The sequence below is a fragment of the Pelobates fuscus genome, chromosome 6 (genome assembly GCF_036172605.1).
Source record: "Pelobates fuscus isolate aPelFus1 chromosome 6, aPelFus1.pri, whole genome shotgun sequence".
Taxonomy (NCBI): Eukaryota; Metazoa; Chordata; class Amphibia; order Anura; family Pelobatidae; genus Pelobates; species Pelobates fuscus.
The window spans coordinates 175,732,983-175,755,467 of NC_086322.1; the positions used below are offsets into that span (position 1 = coordinate 175,732,983).

Sequence of the window (22,485 nt, forward strand, 5' to 3'; positions counted from 1 at the left end):
GGATGCTTTGAAAGTCTCGGGATACCCCACTGGTAACATTTTAAGAACAAGACAAAGTTGTCTTTCCTAGAGTGTGCAAGCTGGCTGGACTCTATATCTACCATTACATGGCATGTTAAAGAGAAAACCAGCAGATTATCTTTTATTCAACTGTCTTGGAAGTCATTTGTACAGAACACAAATATTTCATTACAGTGCAGAGATGGAATTAAATATAAAATAACGATTTCTATAATGGTCAATAGAAAATGATAAAGTATACAAAAAATACCACTGGTCAATAACCAGGCAGTGTGAGGAGTATACTTGAGCTCATACAATGTGCCACTGTTACTGTTACAAGGTGTATTAAGCACACTATAGTTCATACTGTAATATTTTATTTTATGTTTAAAGGATCACTATAGGGTCAGGAACACAAACATGTATTCCAGACCCTATAGTGTTAACACCACCATCAAGCCCCCCTGGACCCTTCATGCCTCCATATATATAGTAACAATCTTACTGTATTCAAGCCAGAAGCTGTAACTCTGCATGCTGTTAGAATCAGAAAAACAAGCAGTTTGCTGACATGTGGTAGCCTGATCCAAACACAGTGCTTCCCCATAGGATTGGCTGAGACTGACAAAGAGGCAGATCAGGGGCAGAGCCAGCCCGATTCAAACACAGCCCTGGCCAATCAGCACCTCCTCATAGAGATGAATTGAATCTATGAATCTCTATGAGGAAAGTTCAGTGTCTGGAGATACTGAATCACAGGATGCTGTGCACAGTGCTGCCCTGTGCTCTGCTGACAGCAGATCTGAGTGTATGGAGGCATATTATGCCTCCATCAACTCCGAAGTCCCACCGGTTCACTCTGAGTGACTGCAACTGGAGGTGTTCCTAGCTTTCAATGTAAACACTGTATTTTCTCAGAAAATACAGTGTTTACATGAGAAAGGCTGCAGGGAGCTATAGTTTTCACCTGAACAACCTCATTAAGTTGAAGTTGTTCAGGTGACTATAATTTAAATTAATAATTGCACACCGTTAAAAGCAAAGAGCAATCATGAAGCAATGTGGCTGTACCTTTGACATTAAAATGACACCGTAGGCACTATAATCATTTCAAATCCTCAACCTCTCTGTTCCTGTGCATCTAAAGACATTGTACAGCGCTGAAGAATTTGTTGGCGCTTTATAAGTAGTAATAATATAATTGAACTGGTTATGTCGCCTTGAGTCCCCTGGCACAGTTCATCCATTCAGTGTTGAAACATTTTTGAGCAGTTAAGCACTGAATGAAGGTCCCTGGCTTGATACAGCCCTGCCCCATACCAATTCATCCCTAAATGGGCACTGCGATAGGCTGAAAGCAGCTGACATTCTCATCCAATCAAACCGCCTATTTCTCCACAGGCTAAAGCAGCTGGAAACTCATGTTCAGCATTAAAACATTAAAAACTGTTTAGAATATAGAAACATAGAATGTGACGGCAGATAAGAACCATTCGGCCCATCTAGTCTGCCCAATTTTTTTATTTATTTTAAATACTTTCATTAGTCCCTGGCCTTATCATAGTTAGGATAGCCTTACGCATATCCCACGCATGCTTAAACTCCTTTACTGTGCTACTACATTGTTGCCAGTATTACCACAAGTTCATGGCTCTTATTCCCTAAACTACGAGCATTTGTAGACAAGACTAAGCTTATCATTGTTTAACACACTTGCTACAGCCACCTCCTGTCCTTGTTTTGGGGGGCAATTGGATTGATGTTTTATCACCCTTTTACCCCCCCCCCCCCCCCCCCCCCCCGCCCCCCCGCCCCACCCCTCATAGTTTAAATACATCCTAGCAAAACCTCTGAACTGCTCACTGAGGACATTTGTTCCCTTTCGAGAAAGATGTAAACCATCTTTTTGTAAAGTTTATTTCCATTCCAAACAGAGCTACCATGAGAAATGAAGCCAAATCCTTGCTCCAGATACCATTCACCAAGCCACAAGTTAAAGTCTTTAATACGCATCCGCCTGTCGTTCTGAGTGTTATGCACAGGCAGAACTATGATTGGCAAAAACACAAAAAACCTCTTTACCTCTGAAACCTCATTGCAAGTCAAGTATTTTGTCCCTAGATGGACAAGTACATCCAATTCCCCTTCCTGCTTTGCTAGCTTAACAACATTACAAATATGTCTCCTGTCTCTGTGAGCAATAGCTCCGGGAAGACATCTCGCAAGACCACTATTGTCCATCTCCACACCTCTTATGATAGAATCCCCCAACAAATGCTTTATATTAGGCATCACCATAGTCTCCAAGCCTGTCTCCACAACACCACTACCCACAGTGCCTGAGCCCGTCTCCACAACACCACTACCCACAGTGCCTGAGCCCGTCTCCACAACACCACTACCCACAGTGCCTGAGCCCGTCTCCACAACACCACTACCCACAGTGCCTGAGCCCGTCTCCACAACACCACTACCCTCAGTGCCTGAGCCCGTCTCCACAACACCACTACCCTCAGTGCCTGAGCCCGTCTCCACAACACCACTACCCTCAGTGCCTGAGCCAGTCTCCACAACACCACTACCCTCAGTGCCTGAGCCTGTCTCCACAACACCACTATCCTCAGTACCTGAGCCTGTCTCCACAACACCACTATCCTCAGTACCTGAGCCTGTCTCCATAACACCATTACACTCTGAAATTGCAGAAAATTAATTATGTAGAGCAACAGACTGTGCAATATGCCTATTATCCACAACTCTAAGTCTACCAGATCCTACAGTAATCCATCTGCCATTCCTAGTACATCTCTGTGGCAGTGGCTTTGCAGAAGTTCCAGCCTGAGTTTGTTTACCAGCTAATTTACAAATCTCAGACTTCAAAAATACAATCTCCTGCCGCAATATAGAGAACTGTCTACAGATTAGATAGCATCCAAATCTCCAAAAAGTGGAACGTGAAACAAATGCTTAACAACTATTACACTGAACCAAGTCTGCCATTTTAATGAGGTGAATAAATTAAAGCAAACAATTCTTAGATGTTTTATTTATCCTCCTGAATACCTCCGATTACCTCCAGAATAAACTGAATAATGGTGCCAGGGGACTACAGACACTGTAGTCACTTCAGTGAGATGAAGCAGATACAATGCTTACAGTGACCCTTTAACCACGTTCACTAAACCCAGAGTGGACAATAATCATAGTAAAAAAGGAAAATACATTAACATAAGAACTATGAAATGAGAACACAAGAAACGAATAAAAGCAAGAAAGTGAAGCTGACAGGGACTAGACAAGAAGGAGGTGCAGGGGAATATAAAGACACACATGTTTATTTACTAAACACCAAATTGTAATGAACTGAAAACCAAATTGCAAAATGTAGGCTAAAATATCCAAGATGAAACTAGCAGAGGTCTGCCAAAACAGCTATATTTTCCTACATTTTGATATTCAGTTTTTAATGTATGGCAATTGGACTTGATTCATGAATGAACTTTGTGAATAATGTCTTTTTGGTCTAATCTTCTACGAAAAAAAAAAAAATAATAATTAAAAAATAAAAATAAAAAATTAAAGTATGTGCACGATAAAACAAAGTACAGCCTATATGGCCACAACAGCCACACAGGAGTAGCGATTGACTGTAAGACTTTTATGAGTGGTAAGGTTACATTATGTGGTATCTGCTATCTTCGCACATTTTTTATTGATGTTATTACGGTCAAGCGAGATGAACATGTTTAATACCCAAATAAAACTTGCTATCTTTTGCAGGCTTGTCTATAATGCTTGGTAAGGTGCATACATCTGTACTGACATGCACTGCAAACCGCCTGATTATTAATGAGGATGAGAGATATTAGCTTTAAAGACAACAAAGAGAACTTGGTATTAGAGAGTTAGTATGTAGGGAAATGCCTATTTAGCAGTGGAATTGTCTGGTGTGAGAATGTATGTCGTGTATTCCCCAGCTGTCAAGTCTTGAATGTGGTAAGCTATACGGGAGCATGCCATCTCTTAGTTGGGATTTCATCTGAGGAGATTTAAGGGTAAGGCTGCATGATACCAACAGGTCCACACCTTTGTGGTTAATCTGTGTTGCGCATAAGATTCGTGGCTCAAGTCGTAGTGCGGGTGTTCACAATCCCAGAGTTGCCGGAGGACCTGCTTAAGGTTCGGCCAAGTAGGTTGGTGACCCCTAGCAATGGGGGAGGGGGGAGAGAAGGAAGAGTATGGACCTATATGTGTCTGTTTCACTCCCACGGATGGTGAGAGCCTGCACTAAGGTGTGGAGACACACTAATGAAGGGTCCCTGTGCCTAACTGTGCTTTGCTAAGTGTGAGTAGATTTGGTGGGTTTTTTTTTTTCTGTTTTTTTTTTTTTAACAGAAAATAAGGTATAATAGTAAAAACCAAACAGAAGAAAATATTGAATGATTGCGTCGGTAGACAGCTCATGTCAGTGCCCCTGGCCTCTCTATGCTCCTGGGGACGAAGGGTGTTCTCTCCGGGTCCCAGGAATGTGACTCAGAGGGGGCCGCCTGTTGCTGGGATTGTGTGGCAATCCTCCAGCCTGCAGGAATGGGTTGGCATCCTGTAGCAAGGAGCGGCTCAGTCTTTAGTTACCCTTAGAGACCTCGGCAGTGTCCATCTGTAGTCCATGTTAGCTGCGTGCAGTTGGCTAGTTATGTTAAGTCCTGGTAGAAGGTTAAATAGGAGTTTTCCCCAGACTGCATTGAGAAGCCTGATTTTGTCAGTTGTGGCACCTTACTATGAAATCCTGTGAGGAAGTGGATGGTGCTTTCGGATTCGAAAGAAGCCGTCCAGTACAAGTTTCGCTTGGGCGTGTGGTAGGATTGTGGCTGTGAGGCGTCTGAGGTAGTGGGGCAGTTCAGAAGAGTCGATATTGTCAGGGATCCCCCTGATTTTAATGTTGGCTCGTCTATTGCGGTCCTCTGCCACATCTGCTCTTGTGGTGAGGGTGGACTGGAAGGCTTGCCAATGGTGGACTTTATCTGTGAGCCCCTTTACCTTCTGCGCAGGTCTTATATATCTTCCTGCGAGGCCTGTGTGTGTGCGGTCACCGCCTGTATTTCTGTCTTGAGCAAGTCAAGATCCGCGGCATGCATTTGTCTCATTTCCTTTAGCAGGTCAGCGATGTCTTGTTTGGTGGCCGGGCTTTGCTCGTCTCGGCTGCTGATTTCACCGTGGTCTGATGTGCCGTTGAGGAATCTGGCTGATTTACGAGGAGCTTTTCCGCGACTGGTGAGTCCAGCTCACGGTCCGGCGAGGTTACCATCGGTCGTTGTAACAGGGCACCTATGTCTTGAGTGTCCCTGCTGGCGCTCGGGGGAGGCCTCTGGGACCTTCGTCCCATGTTGAGTGTCTGGTGCGGTGGGACCATACAGCAGTTGGATGCCGTTCAGTGTTCCTGCCTTTTGTGCTATTAGCTCCGGCACGGCCTTCGTGGTGTGAAACTCTAGGTAGATCCCAGTTCGCCGTCGGGTCTTTTTACCCATTTGCGGGAACAGAAAAGACATCAGTGTGTTGCTACTTCCTCAATGAATGCCTGAGTGGGTAATTGTTCTCTTCAATGGCACTTTGGAGCCACAGGTTGGCATGGAATAATTGTCGATTGTCAGGAGCTCTGTAAAATTGCGGCCATTCAGGCAAGGCTCCACAGCCACCCCTGCCGCCCACATTAAAAAAAAAAAAAAATGTATGATGCTGATGCCAATATAACAGAAAAGAACTAGTCCATGGATGAAAACTGATATCCATGTGATAGGATTTCTAACATGTTACAAGTTAAGGAATATGTGAGGGAGTTTTTTGTTTGAGATATATTTAGTTTTTTAAACTGATGACACGGAGCGTCAATATGTGATTATAATATGTGCAAGGTCCTACCAAGAGCAGATACATGTGTCTACATTTATAAACCAAATGACCAATGCCAAGGGGAGAAAGATTCTATCATATATAAACGGAATCTTTATATCCAATTACATATGGTTTCTTTGGTTCCAAATACATATTGTTCAATATGTTTAAGAAAGTGTTCATGATTAATACACTGCTTGCTGCAGAGATTAACTATAGGCATGTCTGTTTTATTTTTGTGGTCCATGTACATATGGATTATTATTATTAATATTATCGCCATTTATATAGCGCCAACAGATTCCGTAGCGCTTTACAATATTATGAGAGGGGATTTAACTATAAATAGGACAATTACAAATAAACTTACAGGAACAATAGGTTGAAGAGGACCCTGCTCAATCGAGCTTACATTCTATAGGAGGTGGGGTGTAAAACACATTAGGACAGTCATTTGCAATCAAATAAGGTGGGCTGCCCTTTAGGAGAGGGCAAGAGACAGGTATGTGAGGTAGGGGTTAGTCTTGGAGGCCATAAGCTTTCCTAAATAGATGGGTTTTAAGGCACTTCTTAAATTATGCAAGACTAGGGGAGAGTCTGATGGCGGTAGTCAGGCTATTCCATAGGAAGGGAGCCGCCCGCGAGAAGTCCTGCAAGCGCGAGTTGGCCATACGGGTGCGGACAACGGAAAGGAGGTGGTCACGGGCAGAGCGGAGAGACCGAGAAGGGACATACCTATGGATCTGTGAGGAGATATAAGAGGGGCTAGAGTTGTTCAGTGCTTTATAGGCGTGAGTTAGTACCTTGAATTGACTCCTATAGCATACAGGAAGCCAATGTAAGGACTGGCAGAGGGGTGAGGTATGAGAGAAACAACTAGAGAGGAAAATCAGTCTAGCAGCAGCATTCATTACGGACTGTAGGGGTGCAGTACGGCTTTTGGGAAGACCAATCAGGAGAGGGTTACAATAATCCATGCGGGAAATTACTAGAGCATGGACAAGCTCCTTGGTAGTATCTGGTGCAAGAAAGGGGCAGATGCGGGCTATGTTTTTAAGATGGAATCTACAGGATTTGGCAACATGCTGGATGTGAGGCTCAAAGGGGAGACCAGAGTCAAGTATGACGCCAAGACAGCGCGCTTGCAAGGATGGACTGATGTTGAGTTATGAGTGGTAAACTTCAGTAAAAGTCCAGGATTGGATAAATGTAAATAAATAATAGGAGATTTTATATGAATAAGTGTTTTCTTTTGCAGCTGCCAAAATAATGGTGAAGCTTATTAATGTCAACATTATTCAACCAGAACATCAATGATAGGCTGAGAGGGCTATGCTAACCCACTCTTTCACTGCTCGCAAGGTTGGTCAGCATTTTTATTGATACAACAGAAACAGAGAATGGGCAGTCAATTGGCGCCAAGAAGAATCCAGGTATTTGTCAAACCAAACCCAATTAGAGTGGTTAAAAAACACAAAACACGCATACGGAATGGTGTCGATAGACTCTTTACAACATAACCACATCCCTAAGCTGCTGAGGTTATGGTCCTTAAATTGACCCTTTATCTTGAATTATTTATGGCTGTCATTTTAGAATTGGCTGAGGGGGCACAGATTATTTAAATGTACATGCTCTATGAATTACCTGTCAAATGAACGGAACTGGACGGAATGCTCAGCCGCAGGATCTCCTAGCGTTCCCAGAAAAGATGGAGGAAGCACCGCAGGGTCTATGTGGGATAAATTATCAGGTGTGCTCACAAGACTTCTGAGTATGTCCTTTACGTTTACATTTTTTGCAGGAAGCTGTTCACTCACTCCATCACTTCCACTCTCTAGGGTAGATTTTCGAACTTCAGATGAAAGAGTATATAAAACCTCACTGATGGCATCTGGGCCTGAACTGACAGGATCCTGGCCTGTCTCAGCCACTGAATCAGAACTGCTGACAGTACCCAAAGCAGATTCTTCCCCAATTCCAGAGTCTCTTCTTCTTAAAGATGCACTGCCATCAACATCTTCAGCGGAGGCTGGAACCTCAGACTGAACACCTTGGGAAATTACAAATGAAAACCAATTTATTAAACAAGTGGCTGATTCTTTAAAAAAAATAAAAAAAAAATAATAAATCTGTAATTATGATGTGGCAATACATTTTGAAGAAATAATTTCATGTGATTCGTGTGACTAGCAGGCATGATTTCCATTTCAACTGCTTAAAGTGGTTATGGTGCTTTGAGTTGGAGCTGGGTCTTGCATCACTGTTTACCCACTGTTAGGCGGAGATGCTTGGTATCTGGCAACCTGGAGCATGACATGCAATTACTAAATAGAGGAGTGGAGCTATGAGTCATACCAATCCATACCAAGGTATGGAGGCAGTGATTATCACTGCACACTACCCTGCCTTTACAATGTCATTATTTGGGGGCTTGAAGAGGTTTCCCTTTAAAGCAGATCTGTCACTTTCAAGGTCTTTGCATATGTATCAAAGAGATCCGATGTAGTTCTGGTGACCTCAAGCTGACCTTTGCGGTCGCAACCATCTTTGTTTGCAGTTCCCCTTTTGCTCATGGTGCTTCAGTTGCCAGGAGCCACAAGAGTCGGGGGCTATGGAGCCGCAGGAGTCTCCATAAACTGATGCAAAAATCCCACAGCCGTCACAAGTGATGGCTCCTAGGATTAAACAATTGTTAACGATGGAGCTCGGACTTTTGTCAACCTCAGGCTTTAACGCAAGACAAAACAGTCCCTACTTTATCTTCGTGGATCTTTGGACTGCGTTGAGATATCAGTAAAATCCCAACAGTCTTAAACCAATATTTCATAATTATATCTTTATGAAATATGTGACAGAACTGCATTTATTTAATGAAGTGTGACATGCCAGGGTTTCAACAGTGGCTTCAAATTATATATCAAATATCAAAAACATGTCTGATCATGACCACTTATTTTTCACTAAATCTTTAAATTTCACTTTTAAATCTGAATATCACTTTATTTAATGGAGCTGCAAGACATGGAAATCTAAAACACTGCATAGACTATACACCTTCACAGATAATGAACAGGATGGATTCAGTTTTAGCAACTCCCCAGCTGTAATTTGCTCTGGAAACCTAAACTCGGTAGGCGTTCCACTGTCATAATTTACACAAATGAAAAGGCAATATATAAAAATGGAAGACTTTTAAAGCCTCAAGATAGGATACCATAATTCAAACATTATCCTTTAGTTGTTACCTAAACTGGAACACTGAATAGTGAAAAGTGAATGTTTGTAATATGCTTGCTGTATAAAAACAACTTATATCAGACTTTAGCTTAATGAAATAATTTTGTTATATAGATCATGCTCCTGAAGTCTCACTGCTCGATTCTCTGCGATTTAAGAGTGAAATAATTGTTTATGCAGCCTTAGTCCCACCACCCTGTATGTGACTTCCACAGCCTTCTGAACACTTCCTGTAAAGAGTCATCTAATGTTTACACTTTCTTTATTGCAAATTCTGTTTCATTTAGAAATAATTTTCTCAGGCTCTGTTAATAGCTTGCTAGACCCTGCAGGAGCCTATGGTAAGTGGTCGTTAACACAAGGTCCTATAGAACAGAGAAGTATACCATTGATATAAATGCATTTAACCAAATGACAAGACATGAACTTTCCACAGTTATGTCAAGAAGTGCACTAGATCAGCAGTTCCTACACATTTTTCTGTCTAGAGACTATTAGAAAGACAAAAAGGAATTGGGTAGCACACCCAGAATATGCATTTTGCAGGAATGGTGCTGCCGTAGTGACCAAAATGTATACATAATACAGACTAAGGAACAGCGCACACACAAAAATACATTTTTACATTCAATAAAGCGATTTAAAAACACCTATCTGAGCAAACAAATATGGCGATTCAGTTCCACCATACGGCCATATTAAGTTAAGCCCACCACTACTTCACAGTCTCCCACTTGGGAATTAGGACCCACCGATATTGGGATCCTGTGAAGTAGTGGTGGGCTTAACACAATATGGAAATATAGTGGAACTGGAACCCCATATTAGTTTGCTGAGATAGGCGATTTTAAGTAGCCTTATAGAGTATTAAAAAAATACATTTATTTTTATGTGTGCGCTTTTCCTTTGTCTGTTTTATGTATTAGAAAGAGGGACCAAAACTCCCTTATCTGTTCTCCTCAAAAATTAAAAAGGTAGCAAACAATTTAACCAAGGAAGAATAATTGTCTGACAGTGGAAAGATGGTACATGAGAGCCTAGTTAAGATTGTTTTTAATACACATTAATGGAATTGTCATTTTAAATTAAGAGTTGATCAATCAGGAGTGAAACCCCAGTAGCACAAGACAAGAAATGGTGAAATGTTCAGCTTCTGGTAAGTAAATAAAATAAATATAAGACTGAAGGATTTCAAAGAGAGAAGGATGGATATCGAGGTTTAAAGTAACACTATAGGGTCAGGAATACAAACATGTAAATCCTATAGTGTTAAATATTGAGGCCCCCTGCTCCACTTAAAACAGATATAAAATGTACGTTTTATCCAGCTCCACATGGGACCATCAGTGCCCTGTCCCCAATCCACCTCCTTGGACTATCCAAGCCAATCCAATGCTTTCCAATAGGAAGCTTTGGGGAAGTGAATGCGAACTCGCAGCAAAAAGCCACTCTGTGCCAATCAGCATCTCCTCATAGAGATGCACAGAATCAATGTATCTCTATGGGGGAACATGCATAGCATGGAGATGATAAAAGTCAGTGTGTGCAGCACCATTCCAAGAAGCACCTCTTGGTGCTTGAAGCAGCACTGTAAATGAAATTAATAATTCAGAATAAATTAAAATGTGTCATCTTTAGTCTAAAATGTGCAATTCCCACATGAATTTCTATATTTATTTAAGCATTCATGACTGTAGACGTCCTTACACCTAAGTTTAGAGCAGAGCTCTTGGTTTAGTACTAAAGCTGACTAACTAACCTATAGATTAACTTCCATGCATGTCATAGATTAGTGATTTCCTAAGAAAAATAAATATTTGTTTGGGTACACAGAATGAGCAACAACGTGGAGTTCCAGATAGCTTCTACAAGGTTGCGGTAATTTTTTTATTTTTTTTTTATTTACTAAAGTAATTTATACCTAAGCATGACATTAATTTATTTTGTAAACTGTTACTGGTCAAGCAAGAACCCACATTTACATTCTATTTCACATTTAGTACCTTGCTGACCTGCAGATCCAGCATCACTAGTCCCATTCTCAGATTCCTGTGTAGGCCTGCTGGCTGAAGGTGGTTTTCGCTCATTCTGAGGCTCCAGAATGTCTCGATATTTGGATACCATCAGCACTGAAATGAAGTAAACTACAGCCAATGCTAGGAACTGAGCCTGTTTGCTGTCTTCCTTTAATTTAAGAAAGAAAAAAAAAAAAAGGATAACATCACTAAAAATATTTAAATGGGACAATCATTCATAAACAATACTGCAAAGAAGAGTGTCATTTCCAAAACCCTCTTTAAAACCTAAACAAATGCACAGCTCTAGTCAGAAGACAAACTGGGTCTCTACGATCTTGTTTTGTGCAAATCATTCAGATATTTTAGAGGATTGTAATCACCAATCTACCAAAAAAAAATGTTTTTAAAAATACTACATTTACTAAGTCATTTAGACTCCAGATTCATTTTTCAGCACGCAATCTTGAGATCCTAGCATGGCATAATTTACACTTCTTTTGGACCACTGCTTCCTTACCCATTTTTAAACATGTTTATAAATAAATGAACAAACAATAACAAACACACTTTTTTAAGTACATACTATGTATTACACAGAGTCACCTTAATGGTCACAGACCTTGCTGGATGCCCAGAAAGCGGCTTTACTATACATGTTCAGTAGGTGTTTTAGGTTAAATGGTTATTGCACATCAGCAGGGTACAGCCAATTGACTTCAATGCAAGTAGAAAACCAGAAGATTTAGACAAAATCACATAATCCACATAATTTTGAAAAATTTTAAATATGTAAATAAATTATTCCAGGAGAATATACTGCTATTGATTAAATACAATGGAATACCGTATTTATCGGCGTATAACACGCACTTTTTTCCCCTGAAAATAGGGGGAAAATCGTGGGTGCGTGTTATACGCCGATATCCCATAATTACTTACCTGTCCTGAAGCGTGGGCCGGCTTCACAGCTTGCACCGCGGTACAGGAACTTTAATTTCATGTTCCGGTTTCCGGCGGGACTGAAAGGAAGTGTGCACAATAGTGTGCACACTTCCTTTCAGTCCCGCCGGAAACCGGAACATGAAATTAAAGTTCCTGTACCGCGGTGCAAGCTGTGAAGCCGGCCCACGCTTCAGGACAGGTAAGTAATTATGGGAGGGGAAGTACACTATGGGAGGGGAGGGGGGGGGAAGTACACTATGGGAGGGGAGGGGGGGGGAAGTACACTATGGGAGGGGAGGGGGGGGGGGAAGTACACTATGGGAGGGGAGGGGGGGGGAAGTACACTATGGGAGGGGAGGGGGGGGAAGTACACTATGGGAGGGGAGGGGGGGGAAGTACACTATGGGAGGGGAGGGGGGGGAGTACACTATGGGAGGGGAGGGGGGGAAGTACACTATGGGAGGGGAGGGGGGGGGAGTACACTATGGGAGGGGAGGGGGGGGAAGTACACTATGGGAGGGGAGGGGGGGGAAGTACACTATGGGAGGGGAGGGGAGGGGAGGGGAGGGGGGGGGAAGTACACTATGGGAGGGGAGGGGGGGGAAGTACACTATGGGAGGGGAGAGAATACTATGGGAGGGGAGGGGGGAGAATACTATGGGAGGGGAGGGGGGGAGAATACTATGGGAGGGGAGGGGGGAGAATACTATGGGAGGGGAGGGGGGGAGAATACTAGGGGAGGGGAGGGGAGGGGGGGAGAATACTAGGGGAGGGGAGGGGGGGAGAATACTAGGGGAGGGGAGGGGGGGAGAATACTAGGGGAGGGGAGGGGGGGAGAATACTAGGGGAGGGGAGGGGGGGAGAATACTAGGGGAGGGGAGGGGGGGAGAATACTAGGGGAGGGGAGGGGGGGAGAATACTATGGGAGGGGAGGGGGAGAATACTATGGGAGGGGAGGGGGGGAGAATACTATGGGAGGGGAGGGGGGGAGAATACTATGGGAGGGGGGGAATACTATGGAAAGGGGGGGCACTATGGGATGAGGGGGGAACACTATGGGATGAGGGGGGAACACTATGGGATGAGGGGGGAACACTATGGGATGAGGGGGGAACACTATGGGACGAGGGGGGAACACTATGGGATGAGGGGGGAACACTATGGGATGAGGGGGGAACACTATGGGATGAGGGGGGAACACTATGGGATGAGGGGGGAACACTATGGGATGAGGGGGGAACACTATGGGATGAGGGGGGAACACTATGGGATGAGGGGGGGGGGATACTATGGGAGGGGGGACATTTCCTGGAATTTCTTTCTAAAAATGAGGTGCGTGTTATACGCCGATAAATACGGTATATACATTTATGCTTCTAAAATAAAAATATACTCTAAGGCTTTTTCTTAGTTTAGAAGTGTAGCATGAAATGCTATTAAAAAAAAAAAAAAAAAAAAAGCATAAAAATGAGAGAACATGAAGCATGTATGTATGGGTGTATACAGCTTCACTGCATTTTTATATTTATTGTACCACAGCATGCCTTACGCAAAGACCCAGAAAAAAAATACAGATTCTGAAACAATAAGTCATTGATCTTCAACTTACCACGTCTCTGAAGACCACAGCTCTTAAACGGTTTATATCCATATCTTGGAGAAGCCTGTCAAGGTCCCGAACTGGAGAAATCCCTCCAGTCACAATATCAATCGGACTCTGAAGAAGAAAAAAAAAAATTAATTAGAAGGCATCTATCTTTTAATGAACTTCAAGGGCTTAAGCTCTTTTCCAGTGAGGGAATAAAAAAAGAAAAAAGTGTATGTTGGTTTAAAGTTTTTTTTTTTTTTTTTTTTTTTTTTTTTTAGACATTCTTTATTTATGAGAGATTTTTCAAGTAAGGAAGGGGTACAGAAAAAAGAAAAGGGAGGGGGGGGCAGGGGAAACAAACATCAAATTGCAAAGGATGACATACATCGGCTCAGTATATCGAGCCCGGCATGGATACATAATCGAGTATAATGTTTCAGCAATGATATTGTCACAATCAGTGTACAGCGTGTCCGCCTAAGCGGGTTATGGTTGGTAATATGGGGCACCTTCCTCAGGTGTAAAATGTATTACAGGCGCGTCTATAGCTGTCAGGTGAGTCAAAGGTTGGGTATAGGAGGGGGGGTGGCTAAGTCTGGGGACTAATCTCCGTCATAGGGATATGGATCGGGGTAGCAGGCGAGGGTATCAGGCGTCTCCTGGGGGGCCCGGAGTACGAGGTCAGGCCCGTCCCCGTGCAGTATAGGACGTCCAGGGGTACCATTGGAGGGCGCACTTGTCCGAGCGCTCCCGCAGGGACGCAGTTAGCATTTCCATCCCACGGATCTCCTCAACCTTGTCTACCCATTGCTTATAGGTGGGTGCCGCCTGGCTTTTCCAGAGCAGCGGGATAAGGCTTTTCGCAGCAGAGAGCAGGTGTATTGTGAGGGATTTTTTGTACTGTTGAATGGGCATGGATGTGTGGTGGAGGAGTATTGCCAGAGGCAAGAATGGGAGGTCTGTGTCCGTGATTTCTTTAATTTTGTCGTGTATCATGTGCCAGTATGGAGCTATGCGTGGGCAAGACCACCAAATATGAAGGGTGGTGCCCAGAGCGGAGTGACATCTCCAGCAGTCGCCAGAGGTTGTACCATGCATGTGTCTGAGCACCTCAGGGGTTCTATACCATCGCGTGAGTAATTTGTAGCTCATCTCCTGGTATTTTGAGCTAATGGAGCATTTGTGGGTTAGGAGAAAGACTTTGCCCCACTCCTGGGCAGTCAAGCGCACGCCCGTCTCCCGTTCCCACCTGTCCGTGAACCCCAGTGTGCCCTCATTGTCCGGTGTCAGTAGGCGTACGTAGAGGTGGGATACAGCGTGATCAAGGTGTTTTCGGTCAGTGCACAATTGTTCGAAGTCGGTCAGTTGTCTGTGAATGTGGTCTTTGCCTTGAATATTTGTGTAGTATGTCTTCACCTGGTGATAATGAAACGCGTCTATCAGGGTCGGTTGCTGAATCGATATGACATCGGGTAACGGTTTAAGGGCTCTGTCTGCGATCCACTGATGCAGGTAGAGCCAGTCCGTCTGGTGAAAATTTCGCATTGCCGCGGGGGTGAGACCGTCCGCGAGAGACGGGTTATATGTGATCGGGGTCAGTGGGTTAGGTGATGTGGTGAGCCTGTGCGTGAAGCGTAGTGAACACCATACCCTAAGGGTGGCGTCTATGAGGGGATTGTGGAGTCGGAGCTCGGAATACGTAAGGGAGCCAAGCCAGAGTCTAGCAGGGATCGTACCGCGAGATTGCTGTACCTCCATAGACACCCATCTCCTGGCACCCGTGTTCGCGTGCCAGTCCACCACCCTTTGTAGATGTGTGGCCTGGTAGTATCGTTGCACGGAAGGTAGTCCGGCCCCCCCTGCTGACTTTGGGCGTTCCAGGGTGGCTCTGCGAATGCGGGAAGCGGAGCGGTTCCATACAAAGCTACGGATGTCTCTGGCCAGTGCACGGAAGAACGTTTGTGGGATCGCGACAGGTAATGTCGTGAAAAGATATAGTAGTCTGGGGAGGACATTCATTTTCAGGGCTTGTATGCGGCCGAACCAGGTGAGATACATTGGGGACCAACGCAATAGGTCCTTTTGGATAGTAGCGAGTAGGGGGGGAAAGTTCATCGGGTAGAGTTGTGCGAGATCCCTCGGCAGCCAAGTGCCCAGGTACCGTAGTCTATCTGGTCGCCAAGAGAAGGCGAACTCTGAGCTCAACCGATCAACCAGCTCGGTGTTATCGAGGAGAGGTAGGGCCTCTGACTTGGACATATTTAATTTCAAGTTGGAAACTCGATGAAAATCGCGGAACGCTTTGAGGAGGTTAGGGATGGAAATTAAGGGTTGCTCCAGGAAGAACAACATGTCATCAGCATAGGCGGCAAGTTTGTGTTCCTCCGCTTCCAGAGTCACCCCCGTAATACCCCCGTCCCGTCTGACCGCCTCCAGGAAAGGCTCTAGAGAGAGGGCAAACAGGAGGGGGGACAGGGGACAACCTTGCCGCGTGCCATTGCTGATGGGGAAAGGTTTCGTCAGTGCACCATTGACGCGAATGCGCGCTGTCGGGGTCGTGTACAAAGCCGCCACCCAGTTGCGCAGCTGTGGGCCAAATCTGAAGTGGTGGAGAGTGGACGCGAGGTATGACCAATCTACCCGGTCGAACGCCTTTTCGGCATCCGTCGATAACAGGACAACCTCGCGTTTCTTGGATTTAGCGATATGGATGACGTTAAGGGCCCGGATCGTGTCGTCACGGGCTTCCCTGCCCGGGATAAATCCGACCTGGTCTGGGTGAATCAGATCCGGGAGGAGCGGGGAGATCCGCAGTGCTAGCGCTTTAGCAAAGAGCTTAAGGTCCGAGTTTAGGAGCGAGATCGGGCGGTAACTCGAGCAATTAGACGGGTCTTTACCTTCCTTGGGGATTATTGTGATGGTGGCGGCTAGTGTGTCTGACGGGAACTGCCCTCCTTCGCGAATCGAGTTCAGGCCTGATAGAAGTTTAGGCAAGAGTGTGTCACTAAAAGTGCGAAGGTATGAGACCGGTAATCCGTCCGGGCCCGGTGCTTTGTGAGGCTTCATGCACTTTAGAGCGCCTTTAAGTTCGTCAAGTGTCAGGGGTAGTTCTAGGTCCTCCGATTGTTCCTGGGTGAGCGTTTTGGCTATGTGTTGGGAGAGGTAGTCGGTGATTTGACGTTGGTGTGTCTGAGATGTTTGTCCGTGAGCGGTCTGTGTCTGGTTGTATAAGTCAGCGTAGTAGGTCTGAAAGGCTTCAAGAATGCCTCCTGGGAGTCGTGTGCTACGTTGGCCAGGTGTGTTTATTTTATGAATGTGTTGCGTCCGTCTTTTTGTCTGGAGCATCCGTGCTAAAAGTCGACCACTCTTATTAGAGTGTTCATAGAAGTATCTGGCCGACTTCGACAGGGTGTGCAGCAGTCCCTGCGAAAGGTGATCCCTAAGTTCCCTCCTAGCTTCAGTCAGTTGTAGGTAGGTGTCGTCATCTAATGTCTGTTTGTGCTTGTTCTCCAAGTCAGTAACCCTGGTGGTGAGATTGGTGAAATGCTTGAGTCTATCTCTCTTACGCTGAGTGCAAATGGCGATGTAGTGGCCCCTCACAACACATTTGTGTGCCTCCCAGACCGTCAGGGGTGGCGTGTCCGGGTTTTCGTTAGTGTCGAAGTATTGTGTGAGCGTCTGATGTGTGGATGCGCGGGTGACAGGGTCAGTCAGTAGGGATGCGTTCAGTTTCCATTGCCTGTCCTTTGGTTTGTAAAGTGGGGAGCTCGTGCAGACTGTAACCGGGGCGTGGTCCGAGTGGGTCGTGATTCCAATGTGCGCGTCGCGTAGGAGGGAGAGGTATTCCTGGGGCATGAAAATGTAGTCAATACGGCTATAATGGCGGTGGACGTGTGAGAAGTGTGTGTAGTCTCTGTCATCGGGGTGTGCGGTTCTCCAGCAGTCAACTAGTCCTAAGTTAGTCAGAGCCCTAGTAGCTGTCCGCAAGCAGTGCGGCGGGTGCGTGCATGTTCCCCGTGACGTGTCCAGGAGTGGGTCAAGTGGCATGTTCAGGTCACCAGCCACCAAAAGAAGCCCCTCCCTGAACCTGTTCAGCCTGTTTAAGGTGCGGGAAAGAAAGGTGTGCTGGCCGCGGTTAGGGGAGTATAAGCAAGCGAATGTGTACGTGTGGTCAGCTATCGTACCCTTGATAAAAATGTACCTGCCTCCCGGATCTCTTTGGGTCTCTACGTGGCAGAAGGGTGTGTTGTGTGCGAACAATATTGCTACGCCTGCTCTCTTAGAATCAGGGTGGTTGGCATAGTAAGCCAGGGGGAAACGTTTGTTTTCCAGTTTGGGAGCATTTGGACCCCGAAAGTGCGTCTCCTGCAGGAACGCCACGGACACCCTCTCCGCCCAAAGACGGCGGAGCAGGTGCGAACGTTTCTCCGGCTGGTTGAGGCCCCCAGTATTATTGGACCAGTATTTAAGCAGGGCCGGGCCGAATCCCGCTCCGGCCCCCGCACGGTGGACGCCTGGGGGATGGGAGTTCGCCATCTAGTAAGGGGGGGGGGGGAGGGAGAGCAAATGCAACGTGTGAACCTTGACCGGTTGACAGCGTTCGGGAGACTGTGGGTCTGGAAAGTCTCGTAGAACTATGGTCTTATTTACAAAAAAGTTCAGTTGCGTGAGGTGCGGGGAAGGCCACCCACGGAGTCTGTGTCACGTGAGGGGATGTAATCGGCACCCATGTCCCTCGGCTCCCAATCCGCCGCGGGAGATGGCTGTCTAGATCTTTGCGTGTCCGGGGGAGGGGGGGGGGAGAAGAAGGGGGGGTTGCAAGTCCGTCGGTAACGTAGGGGCATCTGTCAGCACCGTGGGTTTACGTCCCTGTCCAGAGGGCGGGCGGAGGGGGAAGGCAAAGTGGGGGTGGGGGGGGGGGGGGGGAGGGGGCAGGCCCCCAGGGCAGGCCAGCGGGGAGTGGTAGTCAGAGCCGTGTGTCATTCAAAGATACGGTTAATACAGCACAGTGTAATACAATACAATGCAGGACAACACATGTGAACAGAACGTTATATTCTCATCATCGGCCTTGTAGCCCAAGTCATCAGCAAAACCATAACAGGGTTCGGGAAACCACAAACATTTCTCTACACAAATATAACAAGCACAGGGTATGGATCTCTTGGGTGTGCGTATGGTACTAGTTTTACGGAGAATAACTATATGAGTGTTGGCCCACAGTACCTATAGTAGACGGTGTGCCTTGCATCCCATAAGGGCCCTGCTGCGCGTGCCTGAGGCATAGCGGGAACCTGGAAATGGGGCGCGACACGTGTGTATAGGGCGCTCATGTGGGGTGTGGCAGTAAGGGGGGGGTCGCCACGTGCGGCACCAAGCAATGTAGCATGTAGCTGGGTAAGAAGCGAGAGCAGTGCAGTACCAGCCACAGTAGCATATGATGCCGCAGGCGGCACGTGTGGTATAATTTAGGCGTATCGGCTATATATAAAGGGCATGTGAATGGCGGTAGTGTACCCATTACGCAAGGGAGACCAGCACCCGTCACCCCGGCCCATGTGCGAGCTATCCTATTATACAGGGTGTGGCCGTGCAGTAGCGCAGCAGGGGGTGACGGCATAGTAGGCGTATTCAAGAACAACGTATGCCATGGAAAACGCAATGGCACCCATGCCAACTTTGAAATACACGTTATTAATTAAACATTTTCGAAATAAAGCATCACAAACCGTTAGACATACAAGAACAACAGACCAATTATCGAAGCCTCTCTGGGGAACACGTGAATGGAGGCCAAGGAAGTGGTCAACAATATAAGTATAATTTAACACGGCCTACATCGGGCAGTGTGGTGCCACATCTACATCAGCTGCTTAATCCTCGCTAGGTGGGCGGCAAGTACTGGGGCATTAAGTGCCGCGGGCAAAACACCACGACATTTCTAAGACGGGAAGCAATGGGGCGGGTCAACATGTGGAATACAGTGCAATGCATTACACGATATATGAACCAGTGAGGTGGCACGTTAATTATCGTTAGCTATGGGATATGTGCCAGGGGTGTTGACTTAAAACAAGTTAAGCATGTCATGGGAAAACAAAGTTGAAAACAATGGATATAGGCAAGAAGCATTACACGTGGGGAGTCGTACCTCAATACCTTGCCCCCTGAGTGTGCCAACCTGCCAGGCCCGGGTACGACTAAGAGCCAGCACTACGTGAGGTTGAGCGGCCCAAACCCGCCTCCCAAACAGTCCAACGCATCACAGCCCACCCAGTACGGTCCGTGACCCCCCAAAAACCCCCCCCCCACCCAAAGTGCAGCTCTAAGTCTTAAGCCCTGCAATGAGCTAGTGATAATGTCCCACTAACCTGCGGTCAACTTCACAGTGTCCACCTTGTACAGGATGAGGTCGGCAATCAGCAAAGTCAGAGGGACAGGTGTGGTACCTTTATAAGGGCTAGGTAGCGTAGGGTGAGGTCCATGGTTCCAGGCAAAGGTGGTCGGTAGTGGCGTCACCGGGTGTTATTCTTCTGGGCCGGCAGGGCCTCCTCGTCGTTGCGGAAGGGGGGCAACACGGTCGCCCGACAGGTTCTCGGCCGCTGGGTGGGGTCCAGTCGGACGTGCAGGCGGATACTCAAGAATCCAGTTAGGAACGTGGACATGTGGCAGTCCAGCGGACTGGAGGAATCTGGTGACATCGTTGGGCCAGCGCAGCGAGTGCCAACGGTTCTCGATCTTGGCTTGTAGGCTGAATGGGAAGCCCCATTTATAGGGAATCCGCTTCTCCGTTAGCATGGTCGTGAGCGGTTTCAGCGCTCTGCGGGCATCTAGCGTGAGAGGCGACAGGTCTTGGAAGAGCATGACCTGGGAGTCCATATATGTGAGCGTGCGTCGGGCCCTGGCCGCTCTCATTATGGCGTCCTTGAGTTGGAACGAAGTGAGGCAGCAAATCAGGTCCCTGGGCTGGCCATCTCTTCTAGGGCCTCGGAGCGCTCTATGTGCGCGTTCCATGGATATATCAGGGGGTGCGTCTTCTCCTAGCAGGTACAAGAAAAGGCCCGTCAGCAGTTCCCGTGGGGACTCATTGTCGGCTTCAGGGAGGCCCCGTACTCGTATGTTATTGCGGCGGCCTCTGTTGTCCAGGTCCTCGACCTGTCTGCGCATCTCAAGAAGTATATTCCCCTGTCTCGCCGTAGCTAGGTCTGTGGCCTGCTGGTATTGCACAGTTTGGAGGCGAGTCTCTTCCAGGTCGTCCACCCTCTGCTCCAGGGCCGTCAGGTCCCTGCGCACCGCGGCTACCTCTTCCCGGATGACGGTACGCAGCTCCGCGACCAGGGCCGTCTTGTCACTTCGTGTGAGCATGTTGGCCGATATAGCCGCTATGTCCAGCGACATTTGGGACAGCGCAGCTGCGCCGGGTGTGTCACTCGCGGAGCCCGCCAGGCTGCTGGTGCTCGGTGAGGTGGGCGCCATCTTGTCCGTGCCGCGTGTGTCTCTGAGGTGCTGAGGTGTGGACAGAAATTCGTCCATCGGACCGGGTCTAAGGGTGGTGTGGGGTGTAGGAGGAGGTCTCGGGGTCGTCATACGTTTAGTTCTCCCCATGTGGACCGCAAATTTCGCTCAGGGTCTGGGTTTAGGCGGATCGGGGCCCGGGAGCAAGTGCAGCGTGCGACCTACTCCATGTGCAGTCAAGCCACGCCCCCCAAGTCAAGCCACGCCCCCCTGTTGGTTTAAAGTTTGACCCCTACATATTCAACTCCTGTCCCTTTGCAAAACCTGTAATCAACATCCATCATGGCATTGACTAAACTGTATGACAAAAACAGATCAATTCATGACATAGTTTGGCTAAACAGTTCATACAGCTTAGCCCTTAGAAATGGCAAAGGAGCAACTGCCACACACACACACCAGACAGGTACATTCTCTTCAACTACCCACCCCATATATCCAAACCAGACATACTTAATCACATTATAATACAAGCACTAGCGAGTTTAGAAAGCAACTAGGCAAGACCGAAAGTACCAACCCCAAAAGAGTACAAACAAATAACACAATCCAGTAAATCTGAACAAATGATACGAGGACAAAACAACATTAATGACAACACGAGTTATAAAATTAAAAAGTTCTGCTAAAAAACGTGGGATAAATGGGATGTCTATGTAACAAACGATGGAGAATCTTGACAAATAAAAGATACAGAGAAGGGTACATTTGTGGAGAGGGCAGATCATGACAAATCGTGGAGAACTCTCCCTACCCATCCATCTCTAACAATTTACCTAAATGTCATTAACTCATACCGCAGACCATTATTTATCACCCACATTTCTTTACACAGCAGTGTACACATAATTGGGACAATGGAGGAGATGAGAATTACCAATACACTAAAAATGATTTGGCAAGGAAAGGTGACTACCATACTTCTCATCCTCCACACAAAGCAAAAACCACGACACCATGGAGCCCAATAAAATTAGAGGAGTATCACGTGGCCCATTCTCGCCTGCGCCTAATATGTAGCTCCCATCTCCATATACCGGAGATAGATTTCTGCAACAACCCCAAGCAGCAGGGACACAATACTCTACTATCCACTCATCTCCCGTTGGCACCAAATCCCTATCAACTCCTTTTCAACACGGATTCTGTCTCCATAAAGGGTTCAGGCAGGCAGAATCCCCCAAAACAGGGAATCTACAAAACGAACCTCTGTATAAAAGTGCTGTTATACTGTTACTAACGCAAGGTCTTTGAATATTCCTTCTCTAATGACAAAATATGTTGAGATGA

The 22,485-nt window shown here is 46.5% G+C and overlaps 1 protein-coding gene across 2 annotated transcripts in view; it reads right to left on the bottom strand.

The window, feature by feature from the left end:
- The window catches only part of LRBA (LPS responsive beige-like anchor protein), a 619,335-nt gene that overhangs the window by 474,606 nt on the left and 122,244 nt on the right, over positions 1–22,485 (bottom strand). For both annotated transcript variants that reach the window (XM_063458500.1, XM_063458501.1), the window contains exons 27-29: positions 13,702–13,809; positions 11,136–11,316; positions 7,540–7,945 (exon numbers count right to left, since the gene is read on the bottom strand). In XM_063458500.1, the coding sequence (XP_063314570.1) occupies positions 7,540–7,945; positions 11,136–11,316; positions 13,702–13,809 (695 nt within the window). The remainder of the gene's footprint in view (positions 1–7,539; positions 7,946–11,135; positions 11,317–13,701; positions 13,810–22,485) is intronic.